This window comes from Nilaparvata lugens, chromosome 10, assembly GCF_014356525.2.
Source record: "Nilaparvata lugens isolate BPH chromosome 10, ASM1435652v1, whole genome shotgun sequence".
Classification (NCBI taxonomy): Eukaryota; Metazoa; Arthropoda; class Insecta; order Hemiptera; family Delphacidae; genus Nilaparvata; species Nilaparvata lugens.
The window spans coordinates 1,440,779-1,461,876 of NC_052513.1; the positions used below are offsets into that span (position 1 = coordinate 1,440,779).

At 35.1% G+C, this 21,098-nt stretch overlaps 2 protein-coding genes across 2 annotated transcripts; both read right to left on the reverse strand.

Annotated features, from left to right (window-relative positions):
* Window positions 1-1,895: 1,895 nt before the first annotated feature.
* Window positions 1,896-9,696, reverse strand: LOC120353222. Its single transcript, XM_039436066.1, has 2 exons — window positions 8,456-9,696; window positions 1,896-5,085 (listed from the first exon to the last, which is right to left on the reverse strand). The coding sequence occupies exons 1-2, from the start codon at window positions 8,568-8,570 to the stop codon at window positions 3,836-3,838; spliced, it is 1,365 nt and encodes a 454-aa protein (XP_039292000.1). The 5' UTR covers window positions 8,571-9,696; the 3' UTR covers window positions 1,896-3,835.
* LOC120353319 lies at window positions 8,915-20,794 on the reverse strand. The gene is made up of 3 exons (XM_039436583.1): window positions 20,681-20,794; window positions 19,622-19,811; window positions 8,915-9,018 (listed from the first exon to the last, which is right to left on the reverse strand). The coding sequence occupies exons 1-3, from the start codon at window positions 20,783-20,785 to the stop codon at window positions 8,915-8,917; spliced, it is 399 nt and encodes a 132-aa protein (XP_039292517.1). The 5' UTR covers window positions 20,786-20,794.
* Between the last annotated feature and the right edge of the window lie 304 nt (window positions 20,795-21,098).

Genomic DNA, 21,098 nt, shown 5'->3' on the forward strand with positions numbered 1-21,098 from the left:
CAAGTAATCGGAGAATTTCCGAGTTATTACTTATATATATATTACCAGAGAAAACTCCTATAATGAGAATAACAACGTAGTGCATTTATAATATCACGCATAAGTTAGCATAAGTTAGTTCTGCATTGTCCCACCAGATTGCATAAGCATGTCAACAGTCGCTTGTAACGGCTTGTAATGAGTGGAAGGAGAAAAGTGGGCTGGCATGGGAATATGGAAGGAGAGTGTCAGTCTTTTGATCCGGTTTTTTATAGCTGCATCTGGCAGCCTGCCAGGCTTTCAACTCATTTCTGAGGAAGCCTCAAGAATAATATTGCAAGCACAACCAAAGGCCAATTAGTGGCCTATTATAAAAGACAAACATTTCATTCCTTTGTGATATGTAGCTTTCTGCTCTGACAACTCTAGAGCTGAATTATGAGTATATATAATTTCTATTTTTCTATAATCTGTTGATATGATAAGTTCTTAATATGATAGGAGAAGAAAAGGAGGATGATAAGAATAATGAGAAAAATAAGAAGAAAATATTATTTGATGATCATGAGTAGAAAAGAGTAGGATGAGATGATGATAATAATGATAATAATAATAAGAGAAGGAGGAGTTGATGGGATATGACAGATAAGGAGAAGAAAGAGAAGAAAAAGAAGAACTTCTGATCATTTTCTTTCCCTCTCATAATTATTATCCTTCTTCTCACTTCTTCTTCCACTATTATTCTCAGCTCTTCATCTTCTTCTCGTTCTCTTCCTCCTCCATTCTCATCTTCATTTTCTTCTTCTTCTCCTTATTCTTCTTCTGCTATTTCTTTGTTTCTTCTTTTTCTCCTCCTCTTCTTCCTCCTCCTAGAAGAAAAAGAAGAATAAGAAGACACGAAGAAATAGCAGAAGAAGAATAAGATGGAGATGAATAAAATGAAGATAAAAATGGAGGAGGAGGAGCTGAAGGAAGAGGAGGAGAAGGAGAAGAAGTAGTAGTAGAAGAAGAAGAAGAAGAAGAAGAAGAAGAAGAAGAAGAAGAAGGAGAAGAAGATGAAGGGGAAGAAGGAGGTGATGGTGGTAGGAGGAGTGTGAGTGTTAACTATTGTTATATTCTTATTGTTGAAGTTAAACTAACAATTTCTTCCAGGTTTCAGACTGGACAGACAACCAGTCCTCTTTTGAAAAAAACATGTTCTATCCAAAAATTGTCTTTGTTCAAAAAAAGGTCTGGTAAGCTTTGTTATGAAATACGGTCGAATCTCTGAAAAAGTCTCTATTTGTTTTTGGGGACCCAGGAGAACATAAGAATGTTCACACATATCAGGTCACGGCTCTCATCATTATCATCATCATCATCATCAGTCTCATCACCCTTATACAAACCATGACGTGGGCATCATCCCCAGTGAAAAAAATTCTCATCAAAATATTAGATTAATAGATTTTTTGATGTGAGATTTGAAGTTATAAAATAAAATCATGGTAATCATCTCTTAGTGCCACAGGTTTATGCAGTCTAGTAATTTCAAATTATATTCTAAATCTGTACATGAACTGAATCACATCAAAATATTGAAAGTTGAATTCCATAAATTTAAGTACAACCCCTCCACATTCCCCAACCGCAAAGATTGGGCCCGGGCTAGGGACCGGCTTGCGGCTGTGTTACGTATATACATATATTACAATTCATATAATAATCATTTTCCATCCATATAAATTTGATATGTACATTTTTAGTGCTACATACATTTTTTAAGTATAATGCATATACTGTATTACAATTTATATGACAACTTATTAATTCAAATTTATGTAATTTATTCTCATATGTTCATTTCTAGTGCTACTCTTTATATGAATATACAAATATAACAATATTACAATAATTACATAATAATCAATCGATAATTCCAATTCATTCAAAATTTGATATGTACATCTTTAGTGCTACTTGTTTACATACATGCATAATATATTACAATTTACACATGATAACTTATTAGTTCAAATTTATAAAACTCTCATATGTTCATTTCTAATGCTACTTGTTTTATGTATATACATATACTACAATTTATACAGGAACTTGAGTAATTCAAATTAACAAATTTTGGCAGGTGCATTTTTAGTCCTACTTGTTCTACTTCTACTTATATTACAATTTTTCCAATTCCTAACTTATCATGACAAACTTCCCTTTCTTTGATATAATATTACTTTCTTATGATATAACTCAAGTTATGTATATACATATATTACAATAAACGTCTATTTATTTATTTCACTATTTATACAATTTTTACATGCTGGAGACCTAGATTTCTAATGTTGCAGCAATAGACATTATGATTGCAGATGAGAACATTTTCAAATTGTGTTGGCCCTACCCAGGGATGAGCTGTCAATCTAACAGGGTAGAGTTAGGCTAAAGCTGGATGACACCCAATTACCCCGCCCTCTCCTGAGGGTCGAAACTTTACAACCTGGGCTTGGTTACCAAGGTTGTAACCAAATAATGAAAATGTTCTAATCATAGATGCCAAAGCCTCAAATATTTTGCAAAACTTTCATTTTTTCAATGGATGACTTCTTACAGGATGATGTTACCCACCGACACTGCTTGAAAATCAATACTCTGAAGAGCAATTTCAAGGTGAACATGTAGTGTTTTCGACACTCATCATCAATATCTGAAAAATCGATTTTCTTGATGGTGATTTTCATTAGTCGTGCAACTACATTATTCTTGAATGAGATTTTTTTGAAAAAAGCCTTGTACATTTTCAATGAGTGGCTGACTATTTCATTGAAAGCTTTCGATGGTGCTTTCAACCCACCTCCTTCTTGCAGTCTCATACTAGAAAACGTCCTATTCATAATTAGAAGTTCTTCAGCGCTAGATAGATTGGAGTTCATATCACATTGTGAGTTGAGACATTTTTCACAAACGTATTTCCGATAGCATCTGTAAGCCAAGTACCCAGCAAAATACGTTTGTGAACAGCTCTCTAACGTGGTTGCTTCGAAGTTGTCTATTCCTGGGAGGCTCCTGGATGTCTCATCAGTTTCCGAGCATGAAGAAGATTCATTGGAAGATCCAATTGACATGGTTTCCACTGACTGAACATCTTCTAGAGTTTCCGGAACTATTCCTTCCATCTTTTCATTTTGGTCAATGATAAGTATCTCATCTTCATCCAAAGTATAACTTGATGTCCTAGGTGGCTCCATCAAATACTTCAAATTGAATAGTCTCAGAGATCCTCTGAAAACCCGAACTGTTGGATTCCTATTCCATCCACCCCTTTGTCTAATTGACGAGAATAAGTTCTCGATTGGGTCCTGATTCAATCGAGAAGTGAGTAGGTATTCCACTCCCTCAGCATCGATTAGAGACAACACTGAATTTATTGTCAACAAAAATCCTTCAAAGCACGGTGGCCTCTTTTTTTTTGCATTGATTTTTTCGAGTTTTTGGAATATCCCTAATGATGTCTTCAAAATACTGTTTACATGAACATTGTCTTTGCTTAGAGCAGAATTGTCTGGATTTCTCGAAAATTTCTTCTTACTGTTAAGGGCATCAAAGAGGGAATTCATGTGCACAATAAATTCAGCTGTATCCAATGCTGTCTCACTTCTCAATTGACCAGTTGCTACCACAGTTTTCAAAGCAGCTGCTGTTGTATGACTGAAAATTTGTGTTGCAAGCGAAACCTTCATTTTTTGGAAACTATTCGGCCAGATATGACTTGGTGTCAACTGGTGAGCAGCTCTCGTTGACCCACTGCTGGAATCAATTGCATACATCTCCTCGATGTCTCTGAATGATATAACTCTGTTATCCATTATAAAATCATGTGTGAGGAGGTTGTTTCGAACTGATTTACAAGATGAGGAACATCGAAAAGTGCATGGACAACTCGTCCTCCACTCATTTCAAAATATGGCCGTGCAGGACTTACTCCAAGCTGCTTGTATGCACTACGATTAGTGGTACACTGGTCGCAAACAACAGCTCTAACATCAAGACCTGCATTTTCGAGAAACGTTACACAATCAAGCAACAGAGTTTTAGTTTTATCGCCTGACAGTCCTTTCTCAGTTATGAAATAACCAACTGGTAACTTCCATTGATAATAGAGGCCCCGAATCATAAAAACTGTTGCTTGCTTGCCTAAATGACAATCACGGCCATAATTTCCTATATCTTGATATCCTTCTATGATATCCAAGTTTGTCGAGTACTCCAAGGCCTGTTTGATAGCCATATCATCAAACATAAGAACACATGACTTTTCTTTTGATGACATGCACCGAGCCTTCGCTCTGATCCTCTCCATTAGATCTTTGTTGAAACCAGTTCTATAGGAGTTTTTCTCAGAAATCCAAGCTTTTATAGTGCTGATGCCTGGAAAAATCATAATTTGTTTGAGAAACTTATAGGCTGCAGGAGAAACCAAATAGAGAGTTGTGCTGATCATCTTCTCCTTTTTCGACCATGGTTGATTTTTTTTATGCTTCTGCATTCTCCACACGATAGCAGCTTCTTCACTTCGGAGGGGGAAATTCAACAAAGCAAATTTTTGAGAGTCAGAAACCCTTTTTTGTTTCAATTGCTTCTTCAACCTGTAAATAGTTGCTCTCTTACTAGCTAACTTATTTCTCAAGACTGCAACCTTCGTTGACAACACTTTCACTTTCTCTTCCAAACTCTTATTCGATGAACCAAATAAAGCTCTATTCACCGACTTCAGCTTTGGCGATGGTGATACATTATTCACCCAAAACTTGCCAGATGGGGTGCTGAGTGATGGAGAAGTTGGTGATGGCGAGACGGGAGGATTACCCAATGCACTAATATTTCTATATTTTCGGGGAGTGGATGATGATCTATTAAGAGTCGGTGTAGGGGATTCTGGAACAAGTGGTGGGTGTGAAGGGCCAGGTATTACTTCTGGTGCAACGTAGCACAATGGAACAGCGCCATTCATCAATCGGCCACTTGGCAGAATATCCGATTCTCGAAAATGCTGCTCACAGACTCTCTTTAGCTTGTTCAATTTTGTTGGAGATAGTCCAATCAAATCAGAATTTCCTGGAAAAAAAGATACATATTGGATGAAAGGACATCAACATATTGATGATTTACAATTTACACATGTAGGCTCCATAACACTATATTCTCTCTGCCACGACGTGAGGAATTTCTTATAACATTAAAGTAGTGATAAATACTAGTGACCCCCTGGGTTGGAGAACTCACTGAAGAACTATTATATTGTAATCTTTGAAACCGGCAACTTTTAATTATAGGCTACAGAGTGTATGAAAATTATAAAAACATAAATATTTCTCTTACAAGAATAATTTGACAGTAGGTTTCATTAAGGATCCTATTTGAAATGAATATAACTCTGTCACTTTAACATATTTGATCTAAATTATTTAGGTACCCAGGTACCTAGAATAGAAGGTACTGGCCACGCGCATCTCAATATTTTAATGATCAGAGTCAGATGATCGGTGTGACGTCATTGGTGCTCTAAATATCTATTCTTCCTATCTTTTTAATGTTAAATTGAGCAACTTTGTAAGTATTTTTCTCAAAAAGTAAATAACTTTCAAGTCCCATCAACATCTCATACAATTCATACAATTTTTATCTTCAATTTTTCTAGAAATTCAATAATTGAGAATTGTATTGAATACTTGCTCTCGTATTGTGAAACACATATTTCTCATTTATAATTTGTGAGAGGAATTCTCAAATGATACTTGTTCTCTTATTGTTAAACTCTCATTCTTTATTTTTTATTTGTGAAAAGGAAAACAAACTCTTCATGATCCGATAATAATGTTTTTAATAAAAATGAATCATTAATTGAAAAGTATAGGCTACGTATGATTATGAATTCATACTATAAGTACCCTACAATATTTATATTCCTTCTAAAAAAATGATAATTCTCTAAGACAAGTGGATTGGTTGAATGCCTGTTTGAAAGACTACGAAAGGATGACAACCTTAAAAATTAAAAATTTGAATAAAAAACCTGCAGTAGAAAACCTTTGAAGCCATTCATCTTTTCAAATGTTGCCAAATTAAATCAGAGAAATCTTCTATAATAATTTGCTATATTAATTCTGTGATTAAATCTATTAATTCCTTATAGAGTATCTCTTCTCGTAGTATCAAATTAATGATAGTTCTCTATCTCCAAATCGGTATGCCCTCACATTATCGAGCATTCTGGAAGATCTAAGAGTTCAAAAGTGAATTTATAAAAAATAATTAAGATAAATATTGTAGTTGTTGGTGGTACTTGAAAGCTATGTACTTTTGTAGAAGAAGACTTACAAAGTTGCTCGAGAAAAATAAAGATAAATTTTATTAGATAGAACATTTCTGTATGAATGTTATTATAATTTATTCTTTCATAATGCATTTTTTATGCTTCAGTACTCCAGAGCGAAGCTCGGTCCCCGATATTATGATTGTAATTGACTAACGGACTAGTTGACCGAGCGAAGTGAGGTCTAAGATTCAAGTCGACGGTTTTGGAATTTCTCTCAATGTTTAAATGTTTTTATGTTGCGCATTTACGGCGAAATGCGGTTAAAGATTTTCATGAAATTTGACAGGTATGTTCCTTTTAAATTGCGCGTCGACATATATACAAGGTTTTTGGAAATTTTGCATTTCAAGGATAATATAAAAGGAAAAAGGAGCCTTCTTCATACGTCAATATTTGAGTAAAAATCAGACTATAGAATTATTCATCATAAATCAGCTGTCGAGTTGACTATAAATTGCATGCCATGAAGCATGCAATTCAATATCTCAATGTAACTTGGTAAAAAATTAACAGCTGTGAAGACTATAAATTGCATGACTATAATTGTATCCTAATAAATAGGATGCAAAGAACTTATAACAGCTCGTCTGGGCGCCTAGATGTCTTCTGGTTTTCTCGCGCTAAATTCCGGAGAGCGTTATATGATAATTAAATCTTGTGTAAGCATGATCTGATCAAATGAATAGTTGGTGTATAACTGTGCGAGGTCTACTGTTCACAGAACTACTAGCAGTTTTGTGAACAGTAGACCTCACGCAGTATTCTCATCCACCTGATTGAAACTATAGACCTTATGGAAATACAGCAATAGACTGGCTTCTCCACACATCTGTGTAATCACTTGTCAGCTGATTTATGATGAATAATTCTTTAATCTGACTTTTACTGTAATATCGACTTATGAAGGAGGCTCCTTTTACCTTTCATATTATCCTTGAAATGCAAAATTTCCAAAAACTTGTATATACATCGACGCGCAATTAAAAAGGAACATACCTGTCAAATTTCATGAAAATCTATTACCGCGTTTCGCCGTAAATGCGCAACTTATAAACATTTGAACATTTAAACATGTAAACATTCTAACATGTAAACATTAAGAGAAATGCCTAACCGTCGACATGAATCTTAGACCTCACTTCGCTCGGTCAAATATCAAGTTATGATGTTCATTTCTCTTCTTTTCTGATACTTTTTTTAGCAGTCAGTCCAGTAGGAAATTCATAAACTAAAAAAAACTACTCAAGTTTCATGATATTACGTGATAATAAATATTAATATGTTATAACAATAAAATAAATAATAATTTTATTAAGTGCAATGAAAGTGAAACGAGCTCTAATGTGTCTCCAAATTTATTATTAATCTTGGTAAACAGATCTTAAAATTAGCATTGCATTATGTTGATGATGTTTATTATTGTTATAAAATAATGATATTGAATGTTGATTGGCGAAATGGAAACATGGGTCTGATTTCTGATTACAAAGTTTCTTCCTTTAATTGACATCTAATGAATTGCGTGAGTTTTCTGTGTGAGTTTACCAAGGTTAATTGAATGGAACAATATGCCCACAACCCGGATGTTACACCGTTAGAGTTTTCTGTTTGGGGGCATTAAGCATTGGGGAGTCCGATGGTAGCAAGCATTCAAGAGAGAGACATCAGTGTTTTATTTAAGTCGGGCTTAGGCCACAAACTTAAGTTCAGTCATAAATTTGTCAAATTATTTTACATTGAGTTTTTTCTAGCAGCTCCTTGAAGTTTAAGAATAATTAGAGGCTAACAACTAAATATAAATGCTAGAATTGAAGGCTAATCATTACTAGAGAATTAGAATACATGCAGATTGTTCTAAGTGTAAAGGTCTACTTATAAATCTCTCAACATTGTAAAATGATATAAAAAATTAATTGAAGTGAGTGGAGAGCATTTTCAAAATTCTTTCAAGTTTACAACCTATGTGCAGTGTATTAGTTTCAATCAAATATAGCGATATGAATAGATTCTTGCTCCCTTGGTCACTTGCTCCTAAAATATACACTTACTTGGTAAACTCACTCATGAAACATCCGGTATATTATTATGAGAATTATGAAATTTTCTTACCTGTATGACGTATCCAAATTTCTGATAAAGATTTGGAAAAACGGAACATCTTCAGTCCTTTGATTTTTGCTGCACTGTTTGTGCAGCCTTTGTAAGAGCACACTGTAAATGACATCGCGGAAGCTCGATTATTCACATTGGCGAGTAACTTAGTCTCTTCACTTTTAGTCAATTGCTCGAGACCAAGACGGCAAACACGAAACTATCACAACACAATCAACCATCCAGAAAGAGGACAAACAGCAGACTGTCTTCAACAAGACAACAACCAGCCTGTAGCACCCCCAGCATAAGCGGGGCTTCAATAAACAAAAGCAGCATTTTCAAAGCTCAACACCCACCATTGAACGATTCTTATAATCAACCGTGACAAGTCCTTTCTGTGTGAAACACAAAATGCAATAGCCAAAAAGGTATCAGAGAAACGAAGTTCTCCATTATATTATAATGGTAGGATACTCAGTTTTCAAAAAAGTGACCAGCACTGATGCCGATTCCATAAGGTCTGGGTAGGTAGGTAGGTAGGTAGGCTGTGGAGCCCACCCAAAAAATATTTTGGGGGGCTGAGTCCACAAAAAATTCTGATCAATTATATGGAAAAAACCCCTCCCCAGACCCCTAACCAATGAGCCCACCCAAAGATTTTGATAAGTCGGCGCCCATGGTGGCCAGGGTATAAAAGTGATAAATTCAGAATCTTCATGTTCAAATGCATGTTAAACAGCTCATTAGTTAATAATAGTCCAGTTACGAGATAGTGAAAAAGGGCAGTTTTGATAATTAGTTCCGAAAACGCAACATTTTTCGGGTAATGATTCTGGAGTATTGGATATCTTTACAAAAGTTGACCTTATAGAGCAAGTGAGAGAAAAATGAGTATATTGTGATTCCAGGCTATTAATTATGTATACTAACATCCTGCAAAAATTCAGCTTCACCAAATATTATGGATTGGGTGACTTATGTAGTTTAAATGAATGTAATAATAGTAATACATCAGCTTCTTCTTCTTTTCTCATGTTATCTTATTCTCTTCATCTCCTACTTATTTTTCTTCATCATCATGTTGTAGCTCTTCTTCTTTTTCTCCTTCTTCTGCTTCTTACTATTATCTTTTTGTCATCATGTTCTATTATTTATTCTTCTTCTTCTACTCAAAATCGTCATTTTATTCTTATCATCTACTCATCTTCTTCTTTTTCTTCTCCTCTTCTCCATCATTCTATTCTTCCTCTTCTTCTCCTTCTTCTTTTTATTTTTTCTTCTTCTCATTGAAGAAAGAGAGAATGGGAAGGAGTAGCAAGATAGAAATAAGAAGTGGTAGAACATGAAGAAGATTAGACAGTGGAAGAAGAAGGGAGAAATCTTCTTCTTCTTCTTCTTCTTCTTCTTCTACGAGGAGGAAGAGAAAAAGAAGAAGAAGGAGTAGCATATGAGAGAAATAAGAATTAGTGGATCATGAAGGAGGAGAAGAGGATAAGAAAGATGAAGATATACTATACAATAGTGATAGAAAATAATAAATATTTAGAAGATGATGAACTGAAAACTTCATATTTTCTTCTTCTTCTTCTTCTTCTTCTTCTTCTTTTTCTTCTCTTTTTCTTATTCCTTTACTTCTTCTTTACATAGAATTCTCATTCTTACAGAACACAGAGTAATATAAATGATACAGTCATGATTCAGCTGCGAGAATGTTGGGATGAAATGCAAAGAAAACAGAAGGCGGTTGAATAATATTATCACAATAGTCCTATAATTGCTTCACATGTTGACAGGTGTCTGGTGCCGAGTTGACTGTGTGTGTGCATCTGTGTGGTGTGTGTTTGTGTGTGATAGTGTGAAGGAGTGAGGGGCGACTACCTGTCAGTGGAGTGGGTGATAGAGTTGTTGTGAGGACGGAGTGCAGAAGGGGGGTGTGCGAGACCGGAGTAGGGTTCTGCGCGCTACCTGCAATCTGGCAAAGGAACTACCTCGATTACGCATGAACAGAAAGTCCTATTCCGCTAGCCTTCTGTGCTATTCTGTGATATTACTTACTATATCAAATTACTGATTCAAATAATGCATAAACTGTTTATAATATTCCGTGTGAAACAAAATTATTGTTGATAAAAATGAGCATGTAATGAACTGAAATATTGATTCAAATAATACATTGTTATTTGAATTATGAAAAATGCGTTCACATGCATAAACTGTTATAATATTTGTGTGAAACAAAATATTGTTGATAAAAAGAACATGTAATGAATGAAATATTGATTCGAATAATACATTGTTATTGAATTATGAAAAATGCGTTCACATGCATAAACTGTTATAATTTTGTGTGAAACAAAATTATTGTTGATAAAAATGAACATGTGATGAACTGAAATATTTTTGAGTCAATTATCTAGCAATTTGAATTGAGTTCAAGTAATCGGAGAATTTCTGAGTCATTACTTACTTTCAGTTTTGAATAGTGAATCTGTTGAGCAAGTTCTCCCTCTCTCGTATGATTTGATGATGAAAAATCTGAAACAAATAAGAGTCTAATGAAATATTTTTTCAACAGAAACGTGTGCCAGAAAAGAACTCATCCATGCTACCGCTGATGGAGGAGGTGCGACGAAGGGAGGAGGAGGAGGAGGAGGAAGCGGAGAACGAGATGGAATCAGAAAGCTTCCTGAAATTATTAAACAGTCGGGTGGAGAAACCGTGGACGCCTCTGCGTGAGCTGGAAGAGGGCTTACCTTACCCAATATGTGATGTGAGAGAGGCATGCAACCAGCATGGTTGTCGAATTGTGGTCAAAATCCGGGTGCCTGGAGTGAGAACAACTGATGTTTATTTGCCAGAAAGATTCGCCTGGATTTTGAGCGAAAAAGACATTCAAAATTTCAAATTGCAGTGTAAATCATTATGTCTGTTTGTAAAGCATGTTAATGCTTTTATGACAGACATAAAAATTGTAAATGCTAATTTTAACAATTTTTATGTCGCTAAGCACCCAGCATTAACATGCTTTACACGATATTATTATGTGTGAATAGATGAATAAAATGTGTGCATATTTGATAAAAAATTGTTTTCAATTCTTACTGTTGTTGCCGTTGTTGATAAGTTCGTAATGAATAGTAGAAACACGCAGAAGAAGAAATGCTGCTTCACCTGCTCTGTTGTGAATGATATTTAAATAAGGTGACTGAGTCTTTTATAGTAATAGCATGCTCACTAGTCTTTTCCGCTACACACACACACACACACACACACACACACACACACACACACCACACACACACACACACACACACACACACAGCCGTACAGGCAAGCGGTGCTGGCTTCTTGCTCCCTCCTACATTAGCACGTGTTCCTACATTAGCACGTGTTCCTACAGATGTGGGTGGGCCTGCAATGCCAGCATCATTTCTCCCCTTTTCAAATCACATTCACCTTTCAGATTTGAAATAATATTCTTATCATTCAAGCAATGTTATAAGCACATAGCAATCTGATACATGGTATGAATTCATTTCCAACTCGATTGAAAATTAAACCAATTCAAGTTGGTGTATTGATTAATTAACCTCAGTTAATGTTCAACCATTGAGTTGAAAGGTAATGAAAAATGGTATGTAGGAGAAAAAAGCAGAGTTCGAGGAAACGGGGTAGAGGAATCTTGAGTTCAGCGGCAAGAGTTTTTAAAGGTGTGTCAGGTTTGGCAGGTAATGTGACATCAACTATTTCAAATAAGGTAATTGATAACCTGGGAGAAGAATATCATATTCCGGGATACGAGTATTGCGGGCGGGCACCAAGGTTAATGAAAGGTTAAACAGAGGTGATCAAGGTATAAATTCATTAGATAGAGCTTGCAAGATACATGATATAGCCTATACTCAAAATAGCGATAATAAAACTCGAGCGGTAGCTGACAGAGCTTAGCAAACGCTGCATGGGACATTTTCAAAAATCCTCAAACACCCCTTGCCGAGAAAGCACTTAGCTATCTTGTTACAAACGTTATGAAAGCTAAAGCGGCGTTTGGTGGGTCTTTGAGAAAGAAGAAGAAGAAGAAGAATGAGAGGAGAAGTTATAGTAACGATATTAGACGCAAAGCTATAGCTCAGTTGAAAAAGCATATTGCAGGAAAAGGATATTTTTTGAAGCCTTTTCCTGAAATAACTAGTGGGGGGAGAGTTCCACCCCTACCCCCATCATCATATGGAGTGAGTTTATTCCCTCAAGTTAAGAAACGTAGAACAACAAAGAAGATAGGAAGAAGACAAAGAAGAAGGCATGAATATTGAAGGAGAATTGAGTAATTATGATTTGATTGATTGGTCGAAATTATTACAGATTCAGCTAAGAGGAATATATATGCTAGATGCATTACCCAAAAAAATTCTAAAAAACGAGAATGCCATTGTGAAGTTAGCAAGGGGAAACGAGGATGGGACACATTGGGTAGCATATAAGAAAGTTGGCTCTAATGTTTGGTATTTTGATCCAATTGGAAATTTACAACCTCCATACGAATTGGACAAATATTGGAAAAAAGAAAATGGAGTAAATATATTTCATAATGTGGAGCATATGCAACCATTAAATAGCGATTTTTGTGGTCATCTTACATTATTGTTTCTTGCAAATCAGTTGTAATTAAGTGTTTGTGGTGAACACACAAGATGGTAGTTATTACATTACAATCTAACACGAGTAACCTCTATGAACATTTACAAGAAATTATAGAATTGGATAAAAATCGTGAATGGGAAATTGGATTGATTAATTTTTCCACTTACAATAGTATTGCAAACATTAACAAAAGAACAAATTCCAGCTTCAAATATGGTGATAGATTAATCGAGTTGGATACTGGTGCATATGGAGTTGAGGATATTATAAAATCTTTAAAGAATAAATTGAATATTGATGGGAAGAAGAATAAACTTATTATACGTGCAAATGTAAATACTATGAAGATTGAAATTCATTCTGATAAACCCATTGATTTAACACGTTCTGATTCGATTGCTAAGATACTTGGTTTTGATAATGTTGTTTTGCAGCCAAATAAATGGCATTATTCCAAACATTTGGTTAACATAACAAGCGTTGACAGTATTGTAGTTGAGTGTAATTTAGCTTGCGGCAGTTACTCTGAGGGAAAACAAAAACATATAATCTACGAATTTTTACCAAAGGTTCCTAGCGGTTATTTAATAAACGAAGTACCATCACCGATTATTTATGTACCTTTGAATACGCATCGAATTCAAACTATTAATGTAAAGGTAACGGACCAGAACGGATCGTTTATTGATTTCCGTGGAGATACAATTACAATTAGGTTGCACATACGTGAAAAGTAATGGGTTATCTTATTTTCAACCCACGTTCGAATAAGACCATCAAGTCATTAGAGAAGGAACGCGATAGCGTCAACACCTAAAAACAAACGTGCTTTGTTGGCTAAAAGCGCGAGAATATTAGAAAAGTTGGGTTTTATAGTTGATTGGCGAAATGTCAGGCAGAGCAATTAGTGAAATTCTGGATGTGGAGACAGACCTTCAGTTTTATAATGATATTACTAAATTCCAATTTCACACTCATACAGTTTATTCAAGACAGGAAATAAAAAACTCTGACGAGGCACGTATTGGCATAAATTCTTTAGATGTCTATTCTTTACCTTGTAAATCATTCATATTGATTGAGGGAACAGTTAACTGTACAAAACCGGGAACAGACCCAGCCGATGCACCAGTTGCAGCAGACTATAAATTAAGCAGTAACGTAATCGGCAACCTTTTTGACGAAATACAATATGAATTAGCAGGTCAGCAAATTTCTAAATCAAGATTGATTGGATTAACATCCATAATTAAAGCTATTCTATTGAAGAATACTCTTGATAAAAACACATATCACTTGGCTGGTTTTGACAGAGCAGGATATGAGCTAATGGATAATACATTCACTTTCTGTGTACCGCTGAAATTAATCCTCCCGTTTTTTGAAGATTTTCAAAGAATAATTTTAAATTTGAAACAGGAACTCGTCTTATTGAGGTCACCGACAGATCTAAATTGTGTTGAGTCTACAAATGGAACAAGCGTTAGTGTGAAAATTACAAAACTGCAATGGAGAATGCCCTACATAACTTTAGAAGATCATGTAAGACTGAAATTTTTGAGACTGCTCGATGCTGACACTCCACTGAAATTAGGTTTCCGCCATTGGGAATTTGTGAATACCAAATTTGCAAAATTCACTTAACCATTCTTGGGCAGTTCGTACCACATCGAGTTTTGATAGTCCAAAATACGTTATAATTGCATTTCAAACTGATCGTAAGAATAAAATTAAAAATCATATCTAATTTCGATAGCTGTGGTATTTACAATGTTAAAGTATATTTGAACAGTGAGTATTATCCATATGAAAATCTGCTAGGTAAGAAGGAAGTTTTATACCGGATGTTCTTGGATTTCGCGCCCTCGTATTATAATCATTCAATCAATAGCGAACTCGGAACAGAAATTGACTTTAAAACGTTTTGTGAATCAACACCGCTGATTGTTGTAGATTGTTCACACCAACCAAGTCATTTGAAATCATCGACAGATGTTCGTATTGAAATGGAATTTAATAGTGCAGTACCTGCAAATACTTCCGCGTATTGCGTTTTAATTAGCGATCGTGTGATGGAGTACACACCTCTCGCGAGCATGGTGAAAGAAGTTCAGTAATTTTATTGATAGAGTGCGCCACCTATATAAGGTGTGCATTCTGCTCAATTTAGTTCATTATCAGTTTCACCTTTGAACAGACAACATGTCCTATTCTTTGTGTTCTGATATTTTGGACAAGCCACAAACTCGCTCTATTGGTATTCAGTGCGATCTTGATAGTTTCTATTATGAACCAAGCTGCGGTGCACCGATCCAGAAGCCGCTGCAGGTGGAGGAGGAGGAGGAGAAACGAGAAGAGAAAGACGAAGGATTCGAGGAGCCCGCCATCGAAGATAAAGAAGTGGACAAGCAGACGTCTACGAAAATTGCTACGGTGATCTTCACTGGTTTAAACAAGATTGTAATCAAATTATTGTGAAAGAACTTGCCATAATTGATCAGTTTATAATTATATGTGTTACATTTCAAATCACCATTTGCAAAGACAGAATGAGTGCAAAATTGTATAATGATGTAACATGGTTAGAATGTCACTATCATAAAATAAAATGGGAAGATGGAGATTTAGAATACAGTGAGTCATTAATACGTGATTACCTTGCAGCTATGAGAAAATTTTCACAAAAGGAACTGAGAAAGCAAAGTTTTTGAGAAGATTGCATAGCAACGTTCAATGTATACCAGAGGATTTTCCAAAACCTGATTTCAGCTTTTTCACTAGTTCATGGTGTTATGCTGCGTGTAACATTCATAAAAATAGACACATTCCGCTGTGCTTTATTCTCTGCCCAACATTATATTCTTTTTGTTTAAAAATATATCAAACAAAAATAATTTCTTGTGCGAAAACAATCGAATGCAAAGTATGAAAATGGCTCTGATGTACACGAATTCACAGAAAAGAAATTGCTCGTTATGGATTCTTCTACAATGGAAAGGATCTACAATGTGTTTATTGCCTGCATGCATTGAGACTGCATAAAGCGCGTACATGTTGTCTGTCGTCATTAATGAAGAAAGACCACTTAATTACTCTATAATAGTTCCTGCCTATACTTAGTTTCCTTCATTCGCTCAAAACATGGATCCGAGAAAGTGGTTGGCTGCTGACAACGAATTGGAAGTGAGGTTAAAAAACTGTATTGAATGGTACGATGAGTGTGAAAGTGCAATTAGGAAATCAACTCCTGAAAATTATAGTTTGGCGAAACAATTGAAAGACATTTTTCTAAGCATGGTTGATTTAATGACATAAGAGACTATCTATGTATTATCGTCCTCATATTTGTGTATAGATAAGCTAATTAGAATTGAAGATGAAATTATGAAAAGTTGTGCCAAATGTGTAATAAACGTTTTCTGCCTTCAAATGATTTTTATTCCAAATTCCCATTAACAATTTTAGTTTAGTTGCTGCTTAGAGCTAGACCAGACACACGTTGTCATGTGGTAAATAATACCACCAAATATTTTAAAATGAACCAATGAAATATAATAGAACTATAAAATTGGAAAGAAGGTTAGACCTAGTCAAAGGATAAATCAACTCAATTCAAGTATTATTAGCGATTAGGAGTAATAGCATTATCAACAATGATAAGAAAACATGTATAATTATGATTTAATAATTATGAGAACCCATTGGTAAGATCAAAAAATTATAAAGCGGCTTACTTATTATTGGCGGATTATAAAAAATAAAATGCATGAACATTGAGGATAGAGTTATTTGTTTACATTTTGAAAAGAATTAGTCGATCTTGGATAAATCGATATTATTAGAATGAACACTGAGCGAATCAGCTGATTATTCGATCAACCCATATGACAGGTTGAATTATATAAAATTTACTCATAAAGGATATATATGTATACTAAAGGAAGTCGATGTGTAGAAATACAAACACCATTATTTGTATAAATATTTATATAATCTAAAAAAGCATGATAAATCAAGAGTATACAAAACTCATATAAAAACTAAATGTATTAACATCGCATGTTAGGATTTATTTATGAAATCAATTTAAGATAAACACTCCATACATTTGTATAAAAATTCTTTTTTAGTTAATTTTTTCTATTATAAAGCCGAGGAAGCCCTGATTCCCAAGGCAACCAATTGCATTGAGTTTATTAAATTGAAGGCCAATCAGAGAGTAGCTTACAGAATTATTCGTGGAAGAGACAAATTCTTCTAAAAAAAACCTCCTTCTTCTGGCTTAAGATCCTGACCTGAGAGGATGCACATGGAGTTTAGGGTTCTTTCTTCTTCTTTTTAAAAATTTTAAAACTATTAAGCCAAACCCTTTTTTAAATGTAAAGTATTTGTATTAAATGTCAATTATCTGTGAACTCAGTGCTGTCAAAGAGTTCGTAATTTGTAAAGATTCCCATAAAAATAGCTTTAATTCGAAAGAAACTTATAAGAATCTGGATCACGCGCTAGCCCAGCAGAGACGAAAAGGAGCCTACCTAATTAATTATTGGAAATAATTAATTCAATCCACGAGACCATCTAGAACTTCAGTTTAGTGAGTGATAAGTCGAACGAGCTCGTTTTCTATGTTCAGTGGGGTAATTAATAAAAAAGCGCTATTCAAATTAACTTGAATTAAATTAAAAATCACCACGTGTTGAATAATATCACATAGTTCATAAGAACATTTTATAAATTTATTTAATATATGTAGGAAGCTTACTTCCATGCACGGCCCGAATCATACAAATGCCTGAGATCTCATGTTTGAATATTAATTTATTAATTATAATTTGTTAATTGACCAAAGTATTCATCAAACTTATAGACCGTACAGGTTTTTGTTTGCAGAATTTTGTATTAATTGGAAGTATAAGTATCAGTATTAAATATAATATATTATGAATTTGAAACTCACTATGTGAATATTAGCAAAGCCTGTGATAATTATTCAGATTTTTGAAATAGATTATTAAGTGAATTATAGATATATCGAATATTTATGCCATCTTTTTTATGGAATATATTTTTGTGGTTTATGTCAGCATACAAACTCATAGAATTTTTTATTATATCCTAACTCATCTCGTGATATACAGTTTGAGCTGTTTTAATACCAACAAATATTTAGCAGCACTTAAAATTATGAATCGAGTGATATTAATCTATTCAGAGCACTCAATATTTATCATCCTTTGATGATATTCATCTCATCTACCAGAACAGTTATTAAGAAATTATATTAATAAGGTCCAGTTATATCATATAAGGATCCAGAGAGCTTTCAGAACTGGCGTTGTAAGTTCTAAGGAATTTTGAAAGGGTATATTGGTGAATACCTGTATTCACGACGAGCGTTTTAAGAATCAACTAGAAACTATCTTGGTCCTGATTATTCTCTAGTGGTACATGGTTACTGATAATCAGTCATCAACTATTCTTTTAATTTCCTACAGGTATTCTTCAAGAACTTCATAGAAGCAGCGGTAAGAATTATCAATCACTGGTCATTGAACCTTATGGTGATTACTTATATTTGGAATATGGTATCTACCACTGAGCTAGAGCTGAGGTTTGAACCTAATTTTGTGAGCCGACGGCCTTAATTTTTTGTGAATTTATTTGCAAAAGTGGGAATTAGAGACTGCTCTTATAAATATCAGAAACGTCGTATTATCTGTGAAGGATTTACAATCCACACTTCACACAAATGGCCCCACCAGGAGCGTGATGAAAAGCTTACCTACTCTATCTCACTATCCAATGATTCATAAATTATTGATAAAACTGAAAACTGCAAGAAGTATAATCTGAAGTTGATTCAACAAGATATATCTATAATCTATTGTAAGTTCTGGCTAAAATAATTGAGTTGCTCTTCAAATTGAAATTTTTCAAGCTGCATAAATACAGACAAACTGTCACACACGTTTGATAATAATTCTCATAATAGAGGAAAAAATTGGATGGAAATTTCCATAAAAGTCTATAGTAAAATTTTGATTTTGATTTTTTGAATCTAGATATTGTATGCTGACCAGGGGTATGATTATTTGTTTGAAATAAATCGCATAGCTATTAGTAAGGAAGATAAAACCCTACCTAAAATTTTAAGAACTATATTAGCGTAATCTATCTAGGTTGATAAGCGTACCTGTAGCACTCAAGGTCTTTTCGTAATATATGTACATGACACTTGAAACTTTTAACACCACACAATTTTATCCAGATAGGCACTATCACTGAATCCATTTTATATTCCTGAGACTTGGCAACACACTTGGCTATTTACTCGAAGTATTCCAAAATAACGTCACCATGAACCAGTCGCCAGCTAACTCGCAAATTTCCTACTTCAGCGACCACCCCCAAAACTATGCAGCTACGACACCGGCCAATCAACAACCCAGGACCATGCAGCGGAGACCCACGAGAGAGAGAGGGAGGCAGCATATGCTCCATCAATTTCGACCCGCAAAACTTGGCCTAATTGTCTTCTACGAAGATCGATAACGTCGTTGATGCGATTAATTCCGATGAGAGTCCGGCTGAGGGAGATGAGGGAGTGAGGGCGTCCAACCCGGTACCGGCGTCTTCGCAGATCGCTCCAAGCGCCGCCGAGGGAACGGAGAGCGCCACCACCCAATCGCCATCCGATATCGCCAGTCAACCGCCATCCGCAACCACCAATCTAGGAAAAGGCAACACCACATTAAATTCTTCAGTCGGATATACTACAAACCTCATAGCAAACGATTCTATAAATGAATTTAAACTCTTGCTCAGCCAAGCCTTGGAGGGAGTGACTAAAAAAATACAAGAAGATATCAATGAAAACACTAAAGCCATCCAGGATAAAGCGGAGGAAAATACTAAAATACTACAGGAAGGTATCAAAACTATGGATGAAAAATTTTCTAGCTCCAGGGAGGAAGTGAGAAATATAATAGATACAAAAATAGATACTCAATCTGCAGTTATCAAAAAGTTAGAAACTCGTATAGATGATGTCACCTGTCAAATAAATGAACGGTTGGATAATGTACCAAAGGAAGTTGAAAAACAGGTGGACGTATTGGGTAAGGAGCTAGGCACCACTATCATGGGAACTGTCATGGAAAAGGTATTAGAAAATAAAGATGAGATAGAGTCCAAGGTGGAGGAAAATAATAATAAAATAGCGAATATAGTCAAGGAGCAGAGTAACATGCAGACAGGTATAGCGAATTTAACGGAAGAGGGGGCAAAATCACGAGAAAAGTACGGCATGTTAGAGAATGCCATAGGCGGACAACAGTTGAAGCTCACCGGATTGTACGATGAAGTGAATAAAAACAAGAAAAGTATGAATGATAAATGGATCGCAAATGAAGAACAAGTCTCCAGAATAGAGACCCGTATGGAAAGTATCCCAGTCAGTCGGATGCATTATACACCGACCAAGGTGGTAAACGGCACTCAACTTTTTCAAAGTCTTGGAAAATTTGATAACTCCCACCGTCATATGCAACCCAGACCATTTATAGATCAAATAAAAGCCATTCAAGAATTGATACCCACCTCTTGGTTAGTATGGCGCTTCCAACTGTCTAGTCTATTACTCGGCGAGCCGCTGATGTTTTTCCAGAGCCGGATGAGAGATATCAATAGCCTGGAGGACTTCATCTCCCAGTTCCTGCAGCAGTATTGGAGTAAACATAAATAGATGGACTCACTATCAGAGATTATATCATGCACATATGATAATAGAGGCAGACAGTCATATACTGAATTTGTAGCTAAGATGATGTGCAAGAATTCGCAACTAGACGAATCTTTGGCGGATGCCTCATTAGCAATATATTATCAAAAAAGCTTCCTTACAATGTTCGCATGACACTGGCAGTATCTTCGATTTCTAATTGTAAGGAACTGATGGAACATTTACACTGTATCCAATCCGTCACTTCTGAATCAAGTCAGGTAAACGATCGCACAG